General features: G+C 39.8%; 1 protein-coding gene across 1 annotated transcript; it reads right to left on the bottom strand.

The window, feature by feature from the left end:
- Positions 1–512: 512 nt before the first annotated feature.
- BEST4 (bestrophin 4) lies at positions 513–12,568 on the bottom strand. Its single transcript, XM_034414975.3, has 9 exons — positions 12,417–12,568; positions 9,331–9,425; positions 6,412–6,645; positions 5,092–5,246; positions 4,575–4,652; positions 4,169–4,312; positions 3,522–3,602; positions 2,941–3,095; positions 513–1,359 (listed from the first exon to the last, which is right to left on the bottom strand). Exons 1-9 carry the CDS (start codon positions 12,566–12,568, stop codon positions 969–971), a joined length of 1,485 nt encoding a protein of 494 aa, XP_034270866.2. The 3' UTR covers positions 513–968.
- Between the last annotated feature and the right edge of the window lie 6,670 nt (positions 12,569–19,238).

Below are 19,238 nucleotides of genomic sequence, written 5' to 3'. Positions count from 1 at the left end.
AAACAAGATTATGCTGTTTAATTTTGAAATTGCATGGATTCCAATGAAATAAATTAAGAATTACTAACACAAAGTATCTTCCTAGTTGAATATTTGGCTCATCTGGATTTTACTATTATTCAGATACCTATATAATAAAAAGTTGCAGAACACACACTTTTAAAAGATTATTTATTAATCATAAGGTAAACAAAATTTGGTTAGATTATTAAAGAAAATACATATCTGTAAATATATCTGGCACAAAAAAACCCAGACAGCTAAGTACAGAAGGCACAAAGAATTCAACATGCTAGGTTACTTTTGTGAAAAAGGATCCATGACCAAATAAATGGCAATGTGTTTACCATAAAAGAGGCAACTTGTGGATTGTGGACTGCTGGGGATGATTGGAAGGAGAACATAGGAGCCCAGTTTTATGTACCAGTAAATGTTTTTTGTTTTTACTTTACTAGGAGTTCAGAAATTTATCTCACAGCAACCATACTTGCTTTTTTGTGTGCTGATGAAAATGGTCAGGAACTCTGGTTTATAAAAATACAACTTGAAAATATCTCCAGTTCAGGAGTGTCAAACTCAATTTCATTGAGGGCTGCATCAGGGTTGTGTTTGACCTTGGGGGGCTGGGGTGGGTGTGGCCAGCTTGATGTCACTCATGTCGGGGACGCCTGTCGTGGCCCAAGCGCTCTTGTGATGAAAATGGGCTCCCGAGCTCCGTTTTCTGCTGCGATGGCCTCCTGCAACCCTTTGCCAGTGAAAACGGAGCTTGGGAGGGCCATGTGTGGCTCTCCCACGCTCCCTTTCTGCTGGCAGAGGCACCGTGGGCCGGTCTGCTGTTTCCAGGGCAGCTCTGCGGGCCAGATCTAAGCACCTCGCGGGCTGGATCCGGCCCATGGGCCTTGAGTTTGACAACCCTGCCAAAGTTGATTAAATAATTGCAGCCAGAAATCTTGAGTTATCTGTTGATCTTAGCTAGATGTTGGTTCAGTACTGCTGATGCTGTCATCTAGGGATCCTACCACAATAATAGGTATATCTTTTCTCTCTATTTCTGCATTGTGAGAAGCACTGGTTTCACTAATTCCAGTTTCCTCGTCCTCTGTCTCTTCTTCGTCAATACGGCCAACCGCCTCTGGATCTTCTCTGCGATTGAAGTTGGGACTGGCAGAAGAAAAGATACCCTCAGATCTCAAGCGCAGTAACTGAGGGTGGGAAATCCGGTTGCCCTTCCCAAAATTTTTGAGGCTAATTGCTGGAGAGGCAGCAGCAGCATAAAAGCGGTTGAGCAAAGGTGTCTGTATGCGGTTCATGCTGGGTGATGCATCGACCTGCTGATTCTGCTCTGGATCATCGCTCATCCTACACAAAGGGGGAAAGACAATTCAGTACATGCACAACTGAGTGAAATGAAAAATCGGGATAATTCATGATTCCATTCCAACTGACCCAGTTGCAGGGATAGTGACTTGGTATTTATAACGTGCAAAGCAATAAATTTACTTACCATATTTTACTGATCTAAGTATAAATTAACTGAATTAAGTACACTGACTAAGCCAAGTGAGAGAAATAAATTGATGGTCTGACTCTAGCTAGTAACTCCTTTAGCACACTAAAGGTGCTTTGAGAACTAAGGAAGGATAGATCTATAGTGGCCCACCTATGCTGTGGCATTCTCCAGTAGAGTATTCCAGTCAACTGCTTCTTGGGGTGTATTGGTTGTTGAGTACAACAGAAGACCTGTGCTATACATTGCCACCTGTGGGAGGTGTCTGAAATTTCACATTTGGTGTGCTCTTAGTGCCCTTCTTGTAAATGTAGAATTTGCTTTAATATAGAATTTGTTTTTATTTGCAGGAACAGGTGTTGCTACATGAGTTTTGCCCCATTTTACAACCTTTCTTGCCACAATCGTTAAGTGAATCATCGCAGTTGATAAATTAGTAACATGGTTGTAGAGTGAATCCCGCTTCTTCCTCAATTTTGCTTGTCAAAAGGTGATCACATGATCTTGAAGCACAGCAACAGTCAAGTATGACTTGGTTGCCAAACATGAATTTTGATAACATGATCATAGTGATGCTACAAAGGTCATAAGTGTGAAAAACGGTCATAAGTCATTTTTTTAGTGCCATTGTAATTTTGAACTAAATGAACTGTTGTAAGTCGACTACCTATATTTTATTGTATAATGGCTAAGTTAAATAAGCTTGTATCATATAGTATGATGGACTGCTTTTTTTCCCTTCATAGATGACTTTAAACAAGTTCCTGATCCCTAAGCAAACTATCTTCCATGAGTGATAAACAAGCTTCTCTTGGGTTATAATTCCCATCATCCCAAACCTCATGCATATGGTGGTTATAGTTTATGAAAGCGAGAATTTAATGATACCTTGGAAGGAAGATAGTGGATATATGGGATTGTAGGAGATTTTGCTAGTCTGGTTAAAATTCAGTCTGGTGCATCGGTTAAAGCAAGCTGCTGGTCATGGAAGCTTATGACTTAACATTTATTAGTTGGAAAAAGTTACCAGATTACATCTGAATATCTAGGAGGAGCTTTGTTGCATCAGTTTGGTTTCCATCTAGTATCAATAAATTGTCTTACTACTGTGCTTGTTGATGCTTTCATGAATGCCAATCATGCTATTTATTCCTCTTCAATTTCCTTAAAATTTATTTCAAGTAGAAACTTGCTTGCCCCCGAACTGCCAATGTGCAGTTTAGAAAATTAGAAATTTTTCAAGATAGGAATTGGAAAGAATAAATTATCTTGCAGAGAGCCGTGCTCCAAACTTTTCATGACAGCATGAATATTCATATGTTACATGATAGATTATATCTTATCACATTATCTTATTGATTTGGACAAGGAAGTTCACAAAAGCAGAGCTAGGTAGTTGTCTGATGACAAACACATTTGGCAATTAAAGTTACCGCATATCAAAGGTGGAGCCCATGAAGGAAGGTTTCAAGGTCTCTGCCAGTGTGGCCGTTGTGTAGGGTAGTTGAGCTGTAGATTCATTCCAATATTTGTCCTTCACAGTTGGAGGCAAGTTCTGGTACATGTCATCCACTGAAAGCAACGATACCTAGCCAAAAGAGAGAATTGTTCTGTTTTTTAAGAGTAGCTGGTGAAACTACATATCTATTGGTTACAGTGCTTCAAAGTTAGATTCAAATCTTTGGTTTGCATAATTGTTCCTTTTAATGTCTGCTTTCAGAGTTAGAAAAAAATAAGCAGATATTGGGACAATTAGAAATTATTCTTATGATAGGCTTTCAGTGCCATTTTGCCATACAGTCTGAAATTAAATACGTCTGACTCTGACAGCATCAGGTGGAGAAAGGCTGAGATTACCCAGGTTTCCCAGATTAATTTCATGCTCTTGTAGCTGCCATAAGGATATTTTAAATCACTAGCAATAGTTAATATCCTGATGCACCAGTTTCTAGACCAGGTATAATTTGTGTCTAAGTAGCATATTTCCTATTTTAAGCACTTATGTAAGACTCACCTGAAAGTTTCTGTCTATCAATTTATTAGTTTCAAAATCATCATCATCCTCTCCAAAGGGATTAATTATTTGTTCCGCCACCTATATGGGAGGGAACATTTATTCAGTATTTTGAAGATAGCTGTGAATCTGCTTAAAATGAACCAGATTAATCTGCAGCTACGTATGCATAAAGGTTAGCTGTGTAGCAAGAACATTACTGTACCTTAATAGTCCAAAGGCATTCTGTTAAACAGAAATAAATGAACATTGTATATAGATTGTAATGCAACTTAAAAACATTAAAAAGCTGAGTTTCACCAGCTACATCTTGTTGCCTGAAGAGGAAAGGATAGTTGATAGATTCAGCAAACTTTCACTGGGGGAAAATGCAAGATAGGTTGTCTAATATTTCATTCAATATCCTGACTGTTTTTTAGCTTCTGGTTTGTTTCATACAAATTTATTCCACAGTTTGTGGAACAAACTGGCACGAAACCAACCAAAAGTTCAAAAGTGAAAGTTTGTGCAATCTATTTAAGAACTGTACCGGACTGACTGTAGGATAGGTCCTATGGCAGGTGTACTTTGAGCCATTTATTATTATTAAATTATTACTGTAATATGAAAAAAACGTCAAGCTATTTGGTAGAAGCCAACATCCTCACCTTCAGCCACCCAGCATAAAAGAAGAACTGTAGGAGTGTGGGCAAGGGAACATACATGTCTAGTTCTCCACCATGAGCTGGATCCAGGAACTGGCGACCAACCACACAAAATGCAAAGAAAGAATAGACTGCTATAGTGACCACCTGTGGAGAAGATGGCATTCATGTCTGGTATTAGACATCATCATTGGGCTCAGCAATTTTTTAAACCAATCCATTTTCCCATTTACATGAGTTTCTTAAAACCTTTATTTCATGCACGTCCACTGCCCACTTATAAAACGGTGAAACATTCCAAATATTTCACTGTGGCTCTTTATTTTTTATTAGTTTTAATTTGCTTTAGTAGTAGCTGTAGCAGCACACATGAGCTATGTTATGTTTATATGTTTTCTGTTGCACTGACCTGTGTGTACACTAGGGGGATACTGATCCAGTCAAAGTGAAAAAGCATGCTGCATTTGGCACGGTAGAGGTTCAGCTCCTGCATGGAAAAAACCCAGAAGCTTCAGAATTTGCAGCTTTGTTAAACAGTTTGCGAGGTACAGCAATATCCAGCTTTTAACTAAGTCCAATTTGAAGCTGCCTTTAAATTGAAGTGTAACTTTCCATTAGGCTTATAGATAAGAAGGTGGATAAGTGTGTTCAGCCAATTCATGGAATCGGGGTTATTTTGCAGCATAGATGGGATATGTGAAATTAAAATCATAATGTAGGAGGCAACAAACTGAAGTCACATTTATATAAATTATAATATTCTTTAGATTAATATAGATTAATAGGAGTTTTTTGCCTGATATTGGACCTCAAGAAGGCAAGAATATCTCAAGAATGCCAAGAATAGCCCTGACAAATGCAAAACAAGAATTGGAATAATTTAAACTTGGGTACTTATAACCTCCTCCATTATTCCTTGAACTTACATCCATGAGCAATCTGAGTGCCACATCATCGCGGACCCTCCCTTCTCGTCGTGCCTGAGCAGCTAGATTGGTGAACCATACACAAGGGATCCAATACTTGTTGAAGTCTGAATGGAGACTTTCGTATTTCTTACGTTCATCCTGTGTCATAAAACCTGTAAGGGGGGATATGGGAAAGTTGGAGAAATTGGCTTGGAAGCTGGTTCAAAATATAGACTCAGTCACATTACTACAGTAATACTTTGTACTATATTAGGACGAAGGAATATTAGGTATGTTCACTGCCCTGAATTTATAAACATAATAAAGGTGGGATTATAAAAATCTTTTTAAAAGAACAGACATTTGACGGACGATATTATGGACTGAGGAAATTTAAACTGAAAAAGTGCAAGGCCCCTTCTCAGTTCCTTGCTTTGTTGCTCGTTTCTCAAAAACCACTCGCTTGAAAGATTTAAAGTACAGTGTCCTTTCCAAATCTACCTGGGGGATTCTGATGTCAGGTTTCGAGGTCGTCTCAAATAAATTGCATTTCAAACAAAGTCTTTGATGAAAAACTCCCATTTATTAAGCACGACATTCTAACTCCGACTCCATCGCAGCCAACACTGACTTCCTGACCCAAAACCCTCCCTTTCCCCACTCCTCTGCACTCATTGGCCATCTTCCAAGTCACTTTACCCCTAATCTACTGCTCCAGCTCAAAGGAATTTCCCCCCTCCCATCCCATCTCCTAGGGGATATTATCTCCAGGGAAAATAAGTAGGTGAAAAGTTAAACGTCCCTTTCCAGACGCCTCCGCTTCTCCTTATGTCAGCACTAGAGTAAATGCAGCTTGAAGTGCTGACATCTGACTTGTTAAAAAGTCCACTAAAATTGTAAACCAACAAATTGGGGAAATTGGCTTACAACATGATGCATTATAGGCAGCCTATGCAGGGATTATTCTGAGTTTCCGAATTAGCTATTAGCAAAAGCAGTTTTAGTGATGTTCCTGAAGAAAACATTACATCCAAATAGTTTTATAGAGATGCAGTTAAAAAAAAAAACATTAATAAAAGTTGTCCCTAATCTTGTGCCCTCTAAACGCCAGTTGTAGTCCTAATATTCTTGAGGGCACCATAGTGAAGAAGACTGCCAGTGAGTAGATGAGCCAATGCAAGGGCTGAGAGCCCTGCAAAATAATCAATACTGGTTTTCCCTCTGGATTCCTGTTTTTCTCCCCCACCCCCACCCCGGGCAATAGCCCAAAGTGAGAAGCTTCTCTGCATCCACTTTCACTCCCTCAGCCTTATATTTTTCCTTCCCAGTCAGGCTCACCAGCTTCTACGATATGGTCCATAGTGGGGAATCTCTTAAGCACTCTAGTGCTGACTGAACGCAGGATCAGGACAGAAGACAGGTTGGCATAACGAATGAGTGTGCGCCGCAAAATCCGACCCTTCTCATCTTTCCCATGAACGTTGCTGGAAATGACGCACATCAACTGATCTGGCAGGGGAATGCTGGTGTATTGGGCCCACCAACGGTTCACAATCAGTGTGACGTAAAAACCTGCCAAAAGAGAAGTTCAGTGGTCCTAAAAGAATAAGGGCTGCGACCTGTTCCTTGTACAAAGATGAGGGAAGTAACCAATTTTAGTGAGTGGCTGTTAGAGTTTCACATATTTCAAATCCAAAGGCTATTGAAATCACTGCTGTTTTAAACTATTGCTTTACATCTGATTTGAGACAACCTACCTTTCTAGAAATTTCTTGCTCTTCTGGTTTTATATGATGCCAAAAAGGGGATGAAGGCTCATTAATAAATCAGTTACAAAAATAAAGCTGAAGATGTACGGCACTGTTAGATTGTTGATTACTGTGTGGTAGCAAAATATCAAATAAATATTATACGAAATATATATTACGCAATATGTAGATGGATATATTTAGTTGATAAATTAAATATACAATACAAGCATGAAATTTAGGCCTCCAGATCTGGGCTGCAAAACTCAAATCATCACAACATGGATTCAATGAGTTTCTCTCTACATTTGCTGCTATCTGGGGTCATCTGGGTGTTTGTAGCCCTGATAAAGATAGCACCAATACAATGAAAGGTCAGAGACCAATCGCCAAAGATCTTCAGAGTTGCTGCACTTAAAGAATAGTTCTGTTTCCCAGCTTAGATATAGCAATAACACTAGCAATAGTACTTAGACTTCTATACCGCTTCATAGTGCTTTACAGCATTCTCTGAGTGGTTTACAATGTCAGCATATTGCCCCTAAAAATCTGGGTCCTCATTTTACCAACCTCAGAAGGATGGAAGGCTGAGTCAATCTTGAGCCTGTCAGGATCAAACTCCAGACTGTGGGCAGAGTTAGCCTGTAATACTGCATTCTAACCACTGCACCACTAGGGCTCAATATCAACATGCTTAGAAGGGTCTGAAAACTTCAACTGTGTGAAAAGCCATAGCCATCAAAATCTCACTTTACTAAAGTAAATGCTTTCCAGACCAGTTTCAAAAAAAAAATACAAGAAATCCAGCCAGTTGTACTGAGTCAGGACAGTAACAATCACAACCAGAATAAACAGAGAAGCATGATATGTTTCCTGTGTTCTGGAGCATGACATAGATTCTTCAAACCTTAAAAGAAAGAAAAATGGCCCTGCAGGGAGACTTATTGTTCATACAACCTCATTCTTTTCAGCAATAATAAACTAATACCCAAGGTACCCACAAGATGCAGTTGTGGCCCATAAGAAGGTGACCACTGAAGCTCTATTTTTAAGATGCATCACAGGCAGGAGCTTTGATCACACAATCATGGGTACCATCTTGATTTTACTGACCATACCAAATAATTTCTGAAAAGTTACCCTTCGTGTCCTTTTTAGAGCAAAACTTGCAAAGGAATGTTCTTTACTGAAGGAAAACTGGATCCATCATACTATCAGTTTGCCCTCAAACGTTGGCTATGTTCATTCTGCATAATGTAGGCATTAATTCTCTTATACCAGACTGCCACTTCCCTTTTCATTTTAGTTACTTGATTTCTCCTCCTTCACTTCCCTTTTTCCACACCCAGGCCTTGACATTTACCTTGTGGCTATGTTCTACTTCCCCATCTCCTTCTCTTTAATCAGCCCTTATCCCAACCCTGGAGTTTAAAAAGGACACACCTCAGTGGATTGTGACTCCAGAGTTTACAAAGGAAATGTTTCCTTGGGAATGGAAGGAGAGGGGCAGACGAGGGGAGGGGAGGGAAGTACAAAGCTCCATACAATGAAAAGGATTATCCTGGAAGTATTCCTTCCTAGGTTCAGAGGAAAGGAAATGCTTGAGAGTTACATCAGAAAGTAGGCAGTTATCCAGAACTGCAGAATTTCTTCCCATCTATGGAAGAGGAATGTCACTTAGAGGGCCAGAAAGAAACGGTTGGGAAGCAAGGAGTTCAAAGTTTTGCATTTAGCTCTTGAAGGACAGCATGAAAATGAAACAAGGAATTCTGGGCATTTTTCTGATTATGAAAAGACAGACTGAGTAAATAATATATGGGGAAATTTCAAAGTTCTAGTACTCTAATCCAGATTTCTCTAATCTAGTGATTTCCAGATTGCAAAGGAATTCTGGATTTTGTAATCTCAGTCAGAGAGGGGGGAGAGGAGGGGAATGGCTCTGGACCTACGGTGATGCTCTCCCAGTTTCTAGCTCGATGCCTTAACCATTACACTAAATGGCTCTCTTGTGATGATTAAATTCTAAATTCATTTAGATTACATTCAAGATAAATTCTCAGATTTCAGGTTAATAATCATACCTAAGATAAATAAACTGCCCAGAGTCATATAAATTCAACAAATTATTATTATTACTAAAATCAACAGACATTTTAAGCCCACAATTTCACATAGGAACATATATAGGTAGGAAAGTATATAGTACCTTACAGGTCTATTGGACATTGGACTATTTCTCTGCCTAGTTCAGAACTCTCACTTAGATCTGGCCACAGGGCTTCTCTGTCTGTCTTGTTACTGGACCTACTTAGCTAAAGAAGACAGAATTGGCTGTGGCCTCTTTTAAAAGCAAAGCATGCACTCTCCCTTTGACCTTTAGGAAGTAATATAGGATTCTAAATTACCCAGTTACTTTCCATCACATCTCTGCCATTTCAGCTGACCAATAAAAGCAGATAAACAGAAACCACAGCAAGGTGCGCATCAAGAATATGTAAATAAATCTTACCTAGGACAAAAGACAGAGGGATGAGGTCAGTGGAGTGATTGCAATATTTAGCCACATTTTCAAAGAGCCGTTTCTGATCTTCATTAAGAAGGTACCTGGGGGGAGAGAGGAAAAGATAAAAGAATTCCAAGCTAAGACTGTATCATACTAAATATTCTTCTTTAAACTAACAAGAGTTGAGGTTCTTTTGCCTATCCCTGCCAAAGCAAGTTCTCTCTTAGTCTACTTGGGTGATAATCTATGGAGTCGTAGCTCCACTGTGAACTGTAGTTTATGACTTAGCATCATATGATTGCCAGGTTCATTTTATTCCACAAACCACATTATTCTATGTATATTCTATTGTTGGGATATAAAATACGTAAGTTTCTGTAAACTGTGTTAAATGTATCATTTGTTTGTTGAACACTGTTTAAGCTGAGCATTGATATTCCCAACACTCTGCTGCTACAGGTTGCAAATCTTAGCATGGCACATACTCAGGATCCAAACAGACAAGATTTTCAAGGTGTATTAAAACAGACTGCTCGAAGCCTTCTCATGTTTTGCCCAGCAGTGGCTAACAAACAAAATTAGTTTCCACTTTCCCAAAGCAATAATTAAAGATCCATGTGATCATTTTGATATGAGTAGAACCTGAACTAGAAGTCATAATTCATTGCAGATAAACTATAGTAAAATATTAAGAGAGTGTACAGCAACTAACCATTGAATGGAAAATGGTGTTCCATGGACTCAACTAGAATTTTATTTAACATATACTTTAAATTTGCATTTGCATATTATGGTGATGAAGTCCCTTCAGTTGCTAGTTAAATTAAACATGCAATATATGCATCTCTGGGAAATAGTTCTACTGTTATCGTATGGCACATTGCAACTGTTGATGTAAAAGGAGGAGAATAAGCCTCAAATTGCTACTGCCACAGCCATTTAGACTAGATCATCTCTCCTCCAGCAGCTAACACCCAGGTAAGCAGGGAATAACACCAGACAAACAATAAAGCCGAAAACAGTGCCCTAATCAAGAAACTATCAAGGAGAAAACTACCAAGGAGAATCCAGGTAGGGCAAGCTACTCTATTATATAAACAGGAGCAAACTCCACACACACTAAACTGATAATTGTTACCTAGATCTAGATGGGTAATAAAACATATGCAAGCAAACAATCAACCTCAGAGAGATCAAGGACTCCACACCCATTTATTTCTTTGGTTTGATATTTTATTTTGAGAAATCAATTTGAGTTCTTTGTTTGAGCCTTGAAGAATCTGTTTATGGTGACAACCCCTGACCATGAATGCTTAAGTGCCTGGGGAAAATAAACTACAGCAATTTTCTATATCATTGGAGAGTCCAGTGTCACTTGTCAGTTCCCCACTCTTCTGTCCACAAAGGTCTCTGTCACACAGCTTTCTGTGCAGCATTAAGGCAAGACTTCCATGGCATAGGACCTAGTAATCTTCGAGACTGCCTGCTGCTACTGACGGCCTCCCATCGACCTGTGCGCTCCCACAGAGAGGGCCTCCTCAGGGTGCCATCAGCCAAACAATGTAGGCTGGTGACCCCCAGGGGAAGGGCCTTCTCTGTGGGGGCACCTACCCTCTGGAATCAGCTGCCCCCAGAGATAAGGAGAATCCAAGACCTCGGTGCCTTCCGCCGTGCCCTTAAAACCTTCTTTTTCCAGCAAGCCAGGCTGGCCTAACACTTTTTAAAATGTTTTTAATTGTTTGTTGTTGTTTTTAATCATGGGGCCAAATTTATATATATCTTTTTAATTGTATTTTAATGTTTGTAGTTTATGCTTTTACTTGGCTGTTCATCGCCCTGAGTCCTCAGGGAGAAGGGCGGTACACAAATTTAAAAATAATATAAAATAAGACAGTGGTGAAAAAAAATATTTCCTTAACTGAATGCTTATCTGTTTTAGATGCTCCATTTTGCCCTTTTGAATATACCTTCTAGACAGATGTCACACCTTGATTATATAAAGTGATCTCAAGAGGGGTGCAGTTTTTGTCTTTCTGAAAAAGCCCCCATTCATCATATCTTACCAATCACAGGAATGCATACTGTAGTTCTCCCATTGGGACAAACAGCCTGATGTGGAGTTTTGAGGAATAAGTCTTATAATGTGAGGTTTCCCATATGGAATGGAAAATGAATTCTCTTTCACTTGTTTTCATGAGCATCAGCCTTTGAATGGCTGGGTGAGGAAACAACAAAATTGGGGTCTTGCCATTTATTGGAATGAAATGATGAATAGGAAACTGGATTGTTATTATGGTATAACTTCATACTGATCTTATATTGTTTTTTGAGCATGTGGTTTTAATTCTGGAAGGTGAAGTCCAGATATCTTAAATTTGTTGAGATTGAAAAACACTGCTCTAAACAAACAAATAAATTTTATGTGTGTATGAAAGGGATGGAGGAAAAGTCGGGCTATAGTTCTGTGTTTTAAGAGCCTATCGTAAATTATTCTTGGGCTATGGGAAATTTGTACTGATTTCCCTATTGCATTTTCACTTCTCATGAACATTGTCCACCTGTTTTCAAACTGTGCTTCATAGCTTTCAGGGTCAGAAAGTTATTTCACCAAACCTGTGGGCAGGGCCGTCTTAAAAGCATTATGGGTCCTGGACAAAGCAGGGCACTGGGGCCCCTATGACAACTATTCACAGGAATAAAAATGTAAATGGTCGATAAAATTAAACATATATTTATTTTATTGGCACTTCCAACAAAATTGGTGTTGAAAAAAAACAATAATACTCAGGAAGCCATACAGTTGCTGTATTTATATGATACGAAGTGCATTGAAGGGTTAACATACACAGATAGTATGGGGCCCTTATGCTCGTGGGGCTCATGGGCATCAGGCCGATGCGTTAAGACAACCCTGCCTGTGGGAAAACATTACGTTCTGCATTTCTCATGAAATTAAGGGGAATTACAGTTCACACAGACTTCTGCTTAGAATAGGATTCATTTGCAGAAGGATGCTTGCAAAGATACAATAATCTGTTTTGCAAACCTCTTAAGTTTTAATATCTGACAAACCATTACAATTGCCAACCTACCGGTAAATGGCACTCAGTCCTGCATACAGCACAATGAAGCCCAGAAACTCCTTGTACAGCAGCTTGTAGATGCTCCCTTTCCAGCGGAAGAGCAGCTTAGAGAAGCCCCCAAAGCGAGCATTGGCCACTTTCAAGGTATATGAGACAGTCATGACTGCTCTGTCTACCTTCCGTGCAGACACAAACTAAGTCACAAAAACAAAGAATGTTGAAGGTAAAGAAAAAAAATCATGAAGAGTTTTTTGAAGAGAGAATAGAGCTGAGCAAAAAGGAAGCTGCTGCAGAGCAAAGAAATACTGATTATCACTATCACAGAACATGAGTTTTAATCCAAATATTTTGAAGGATGGACATATAAGTATCATCTGCAGGCATTTGCTGCAGAATAGCTACTGCAATTAAAGTCACTGTAGACAATCATTGATAATCAGATTACAAAGGCTATGTAGTTCACTATGCAAACTGCTGTAGCAAAAATTAAGCAAGTTATTCTGCTTGGTTCAAGGAAAGTGCTATATGCTTGCTCAGAGAGGTTGATATCTTGAACATAACCTATTGAAACAGAAACTCATGCTGAAACAATTAAGAAAGGCTCAAATTGCAATCTTAAACTATGGTCATTGGGAAGCAAGCAAACAACTGAACCTGCAGAGAATATGGCTCCTTTAAAAACATAAAAGCTCTTAGAAGCATCAGTGTTGCTTTGCTTCTCAATACTTTGTAAGCTATTTGTGACTTATGATAAAATAAGTCCAGAATAAGAATAAGAAGCCAAGGGCGTGGAAAGGAAAAGAAACACTGAAAAATGAGACCCCAACTTCTCAAAATGGCAATGCCAGAAAGGGGAGAAGGAGGAGAACCAATCCAAGTCCAGTTTAGGTGACCGTATACTTTTAAATGGAGCAGCATTGCTCTATTTTAGTTCTGAAAATCAAAAGACATCATACTTTTGAGGCAGATTGAAGCTTCTCTGTTCTCTTGCATTTTTTAAGGAGGACTGGATGTTGAATAATGATGGCATTCCAAGAAGGAAAGAGAACAATTAAGGGAAGTGAACTGTTGATATTGTTTCCCACAATCCACAGTCTGTGGACAAATCACTTCAAACCAGGTGGCATTACTTTTGAATAACATATTATAATTGCACTGAGCTGCCCCAAAACCAATAGATAATTGAACAACAGGAAATATGGAGAAAAGAATTTCTAAACATGCTGCTGAGTTGCTCGGTGGGCTGAAGAGGGTAATGTATAAACCAGCAGTAGAGCTTTAGTAACAGCTGCATCACATGCATAGATAATGTTATAGGGGGATAAACTGCTCCAAAAGAGGCAATATCCCTGCCAGGAAAAAAAAAAGACTTGATGTTACTCTAATGAAATTAAATAAGTACTTACCTGCCATAGGATTTGGACTGCAGTTTGCTGTAAATTTTCTACTAATTTGAAGAGACCAGAACATCTGTTACAAACTTCCTTTAAATATGTTCCTCATAGTCAATAAATTAAAATGCTTAGAATGATAGATTGGAGGCTATCATACTCCAAGAATAAGGAACTATAGAACTTCACATGGGATAAGCATGATTAAACTTACTTTTGTAAAGCTTTCATGAAAATGTAACTTTAAACAACTCAGAAGATTAGAAAAAACCAGACACAAAGCTGAGTTTTGGCTCAAATTAAGACAGGAACACATTTAATATTGATTTATACTCTCCTTTTTCTGAAAAGCCTACCAGGCAATCTGTGCATATGACTTTCCTTCCATCAACCCTGTTCCTGCTGTCAATCTTATCCCCCACTCCCTTCAGCTATCCCAATTTAGAGTGGAATAGGCTGCTGTACAGTAGGATTTTACTTATGTTCATGCAGATTAGTATTCTTAAGGTGTTTCATTACTTCTTTCTTGATTCCTTGTAACTCAAATGACAGATCTGAATTATGGTATCAGAGTTATAGGCAATAATATCAAAGCAGGGAAATGTCCATGGATAATTGTATAAATTGTATAAACCCCATATAGTTGGGCACCTCATTCCCCACTGATAATAATCTGCTCCATAATTGTAAAATCCACAAGGCATACTGTAAAAAGCTGCTGCCTGCAGGTAAATTAAAGGTCATTGCACATTTCACAGGATTTGCATATAACTATGTTTAAAAAGTACAGAGCTACATATGATAGTATGTATATAATTAATGATGTGGAATTAACTCACTTCATTAGCATTCATGAGTAACAAAATAATGTCAAAGTTTCTAGATATGGCTGGAAGCATAAATAGAACAAATCTTTTAAAGCCCTTTCTCCATTGCTGAGTTGATTATCCATCTGTCCTTGAGTTAGCAGGAATCTACACTGCATGAAATTCGCTGTCCCCATTGCCAGTCTCTGTCCTGACCCTGACTCCTAGCCATATACAGTATACTCATCTGAAACTCTGAACAGAGCATGTGTAATAAACTTAGTGTTTAAAAATAAGACAAGGGCAATTTTTCTTTTCTTCTGTGTGAAATAGATGCAGGGTCATTTTCATTGCTGCATGATCTAGAAGACCCCAGGGCAGGGCAGTGATTTTCATTCATTGTTCTCCTCATGTTTAGTAGTCATAAATGAAGACAATCTTGAATTATCATCACCTTGAAACTGCTTCTGAAAGTTTAGGGTAGAGAAGTGCAATATGTTTGCTCCTCTTTTCAGGAAACATAGCTCTTACTCTTTTCACTTATATATTCCACAGTGGGAAAACAGAACTGCCCCAGAATTTTAGATTTGATTCAGACTGATCATATTGCAAGCTGAGGAACAGAATGCAATGGAGGTTCTTCACTGTGGAAAGCAGAGGGAAGCCATCTCTCTTGGTTCCCCTTCATCTCTCTGGATGCTCCAGGGTTCCACATCAATTATTCTGAAGGTGGAGCAGAGGAATCACCAAGAACACATATAACCACTCCATCATCTATCATGAGCATAAGCCTATTAATAATCTTTTTGGTCCGATCTTTTAAATATATTGCCTCACAATAATGATTGTAGAAGAGCAATTCTTACCAGCCCTTTGACTGAAAACATCTATTATATTTTAAGTGGCCCTTCTCTTCTTCTGTCAGACTTCCCCTTGGTTTCTGAATTTATTTATTTATTTATTTATTTGTTTGTTTGTTTGTTTGTTTGTTTAATGGGACTTGTATGCCACCCTATCTCCACAGGACTCAGGGCGGCTCACAACAATTAAAACAGAACAAACAAACCATTAAAACAGAAGTCCAAGTTAAAAATTAAGAAATTAAATAAAACCCTCATCAGTCCAAGGAGGCCAGGTGAAATAGCCAAGTTTTCAGCCCACGGCGGAAAGAGCGAAGGTCGGGGGCCACCCGGAGCTCCAGAGGGAGTTGATTCCAAAGGGCAGGTGCGCCCACAGAGAAAACTCCCTGGGGGTCGCCAGCCCACACTGTCTGGCCGATGGCACCCCGAGTAGGCCCTTCCTGTGGGAATGCACCGGGCGATGGGAAGCTGTTGCTGGCTGCAGATGGTCTGCCAAATAATGTGGTATACTAAAATGTGGTATACTATCTTTAAGTATAGTTGGTTATTGCATTTAAGTTTATATAGTTTTTCCCCCTTCTGATTAATTTTGGACATCTTTTTGATGAAAACATGAGTAAGAAAAAGTTTTCAGAAAAGTTATTTTTTGAATAAGGAAAATAAAAATATTCATTGGACCAGGAGTCTATCTGGAGAGAGAAGTGATAAAACATAATCCATTATTCACTAAATAAATGGAGGAAAAAAGGAAATGGATGTGAATTGCACTGATATTCTTATGCAGTACTTTCAGTTCAGACCCACTAATGCTAAAACTTGTCCCTGAAAAATAGTTTAAACATTTGCTTTTTTTGAATTGCCATGGGAAATAGATGGGAGTTTACGCAGGCAAGAATTTATAGCTCTGCAATCTCACCAGATTATAATTTATTTCACAGATGACAAACTCTTGGCCTGCCATAGTTATTGCTGCCTGTAAATCTATCCTTCAAAGTACTTTTGTCCTTGTTTGGTTCATCTGACCTCAGTCAGCATCACTGCATTTCTTATCAAGGACCACTTAACGCCCGTTCAGTTGGAAGAAACTTTTAAAGTGTTTATCATTGCACATAGTACTTACTGATCTGAACATAAATATTTAAGCTAAGCCAAGTTCTGTTTTTTTCCCCTAGCAGGTCTTTTTTTGCTCCAGACTTATCTCCATCCATCAAATGACAGCTGGTTTATTGAAGTGATACCATTCAAAATAACAATGAGAAAAGGCCGAACAAAATTGTATCCAGTAAATTTAAAAAAGAATTGCAATTGAACTGTATTAGCTTCATTTGTGATGGCCAGATGGTTTGGTTTGTATGATGAGTAGTCTGGAAGCATATCCAACAGCTATTTACTTTGGATCTACAGAGCTTTTACTAGTCATTAGGGAAGTCTCTAGTTAGTGATCTGACTGCACATGTATTTATTTATTGTATTTATTGGTTCGATTTGTATTGCTTGCTGCTGGGGTAGTGTCTGCTTTTTATTCATCCATCAAACAAAAATTAATCAGCTCTGTGTATCATTAATGCAGTTAAATCTAACAGAGGCACTCGTGTGGCAAACAAGTACAGTAAACACAAAACACAATCACAGAACATTAGATAAAAGAAACCAAGTTGAGGCTCCTAATAATTCTTCTTAGAAACATAAAGGATATACCTGCACCCACAGGAGAGCTCTATTAGCCCCCTGGTCCCAGTGACTGAGTGAATAGGTCAGCAGGATCGCATATTTGACTGCCTGTATCATGGGGGAAGAAGCACCATGAAAGGGAAGATAGCTTTCAAGTAATGCTGCTTCACTGATGGGGCCATGATTATGCCTATTCTGTCAGATCTGGTGGGATGGGCAGAAACCACTGGGGAGAGGTGGTCTCATAAGTAACTTGTTCCCATGCCATGTGGGGTTTTAAATGTGATAACCAACACCTTGAATTGCACCTGGAAGTCTACTGGGAGCCAACAGAGTGCAGTTTAATATAGGTATACCATGGAGCACCCAATACTATCTGTGCCACTGCATTTTGGACCAGCTGCATCTTCTGAGTGCTCTTCAGGGACAATCTCATATAAAGCCAATTGCATAATCCAAATCAGAGGTGACAAAGGCATGAGTGACTGTGAGTAGTGCTTCCCAATCTAGGAACAGGCACAACTGGCATACAAGATGCAATTGTGCAAAGTTTGTCCTGGCCATGGCTGCCATCTGTTTCTCAAGCGGAAAAATTCCTGAAAAATGCAGGAATATCCTCAAATTGCACATCAACTCTGCCTGGAAGTCTGTCATCTCATTCAGAATCAATAAGCCCAGGACAAAGATGTAGTTCCATCAGGACGCTGATGACACTCAGCTGTACATCTCCACCCCATACCACCCCAATGATGCCCTTGAAGTGATGTCTCGGTGCCTGGAGGCTGTGCGGGTCTGGATGGGGAGAAACAGACTCCGATTCAACCCCTCCAAGACTGAGTGGCTGTGGCTCCCGGCGTCCCGATATAGCCAGCTGGTGCCATCGCTGGCTATTGGGGGTGAGTCTTTGGCCCCCATGGAGAGGGTTCGCAACTTGGGTGTCCTCCTGGACGCGCGGCTGTCTTTAAAAGAGCATATGACGGCGGTGGCTAGGGGGGCTTTTTATCAGGTTCGTCTGATCCGCCAGTTGCGTCCCTTTCTGGATCGGGACTCTCTGCGCACGGTCACTCATGCCCTCATCACTTCCCGACTGGACTACTGCAATGCTCTCTACATGGGGCTCCCCTTGAAGAGCATCCGAAGGCTCCAGCTGGTCCAAAATGCGGCTGCGCGGGTGATTATGGGAGCGGCGGGGCGCTCCCATGTAACACCTCTCCTGCGCGAACTGCATTGGCTCCCAGTGGTCTTCCGGGTGCAATTCAAGGTGTTGATTAACATCTTTAAAGCGCTCCATGGCTTAGGACCTGGGTACTTATGGGACCGCCTTCTGCTACTGACAGCCTCCCACCGGCCAGTACGCTCCCACAGGGCGGGGCTCCTCGGGGTGCCGTCGGTCAGACAATGTCGACTGGCGACCCCCCGGGGGAGAGCCTTCTCAGTGGGGGCTCCTGCCCTCTGGAACGAGCTGCCCCCGGAGGTATGGAGGATCCTGGACTTGCACACCTTCCGCCATGTCCTGAAGACTTTGTTATTCCAGCAAGCCGGGCTAGCCTAATTTTAACGGTTTTAAATTGGATTTTAATGGGATGTTTTTAATTGTGGGCCAAAGTATTTAATCTGGTTTTAAATTGTTTTCAACTTTTATATTTATGTATTTGATCTTGGCTGTTCACTGCCCTGAGTCCTTCGGGAGAAGGGCGGTATATAAATATAATAAATGAATGAATGAATGAATGAATGAATGTATAATGGAGTATCATAAGGATCAGATGATCTTGCCCTAGGCAGGAAACCCTACACCACTTCAGACAAATGGTTATCCAACATCTTCTTAAAAACTTCCAGTGTTGGAGCATTTGCAACTTCTGGAGACAAGTTGTTCCACTGATTAATTGTTCTGTCAAGAAATTTCTCCTTAGTACAGTATATGCTAAAAAGGAATGGGGAGGGAGTCGACTTCTATGGAACTCTGCAAAAATGAGGCTAGTTTTCCAAATCAATTATTTGTGCAGTGAAGATTTATAAACTAGTACATATGAACAGTATGAACACCTTTGAATATCCTGCCTTGCTTGCACCTTTAAGTATGATGCTATTCCCTATTCT

The sequence above is a fragment of the Pantherophis guttatus genome, chromosome 3 (genome assembly GCF_059756535.1).
Source record: "Pantherophis guttatus breed Tessera chromosome 3, ASM5975653v1, whole genome shotgun sequence".
Taxonomy (NCBI): domain Eukaryota; kingdom Metazoa; phylum Chordata; class Lepidosauria; order Squamata; family Colubridae; genus Pantherophis; species Pantherophis guttatus.
This window is presented reverse-complemented; position numbering and strand designations above follow the sequence as displayed.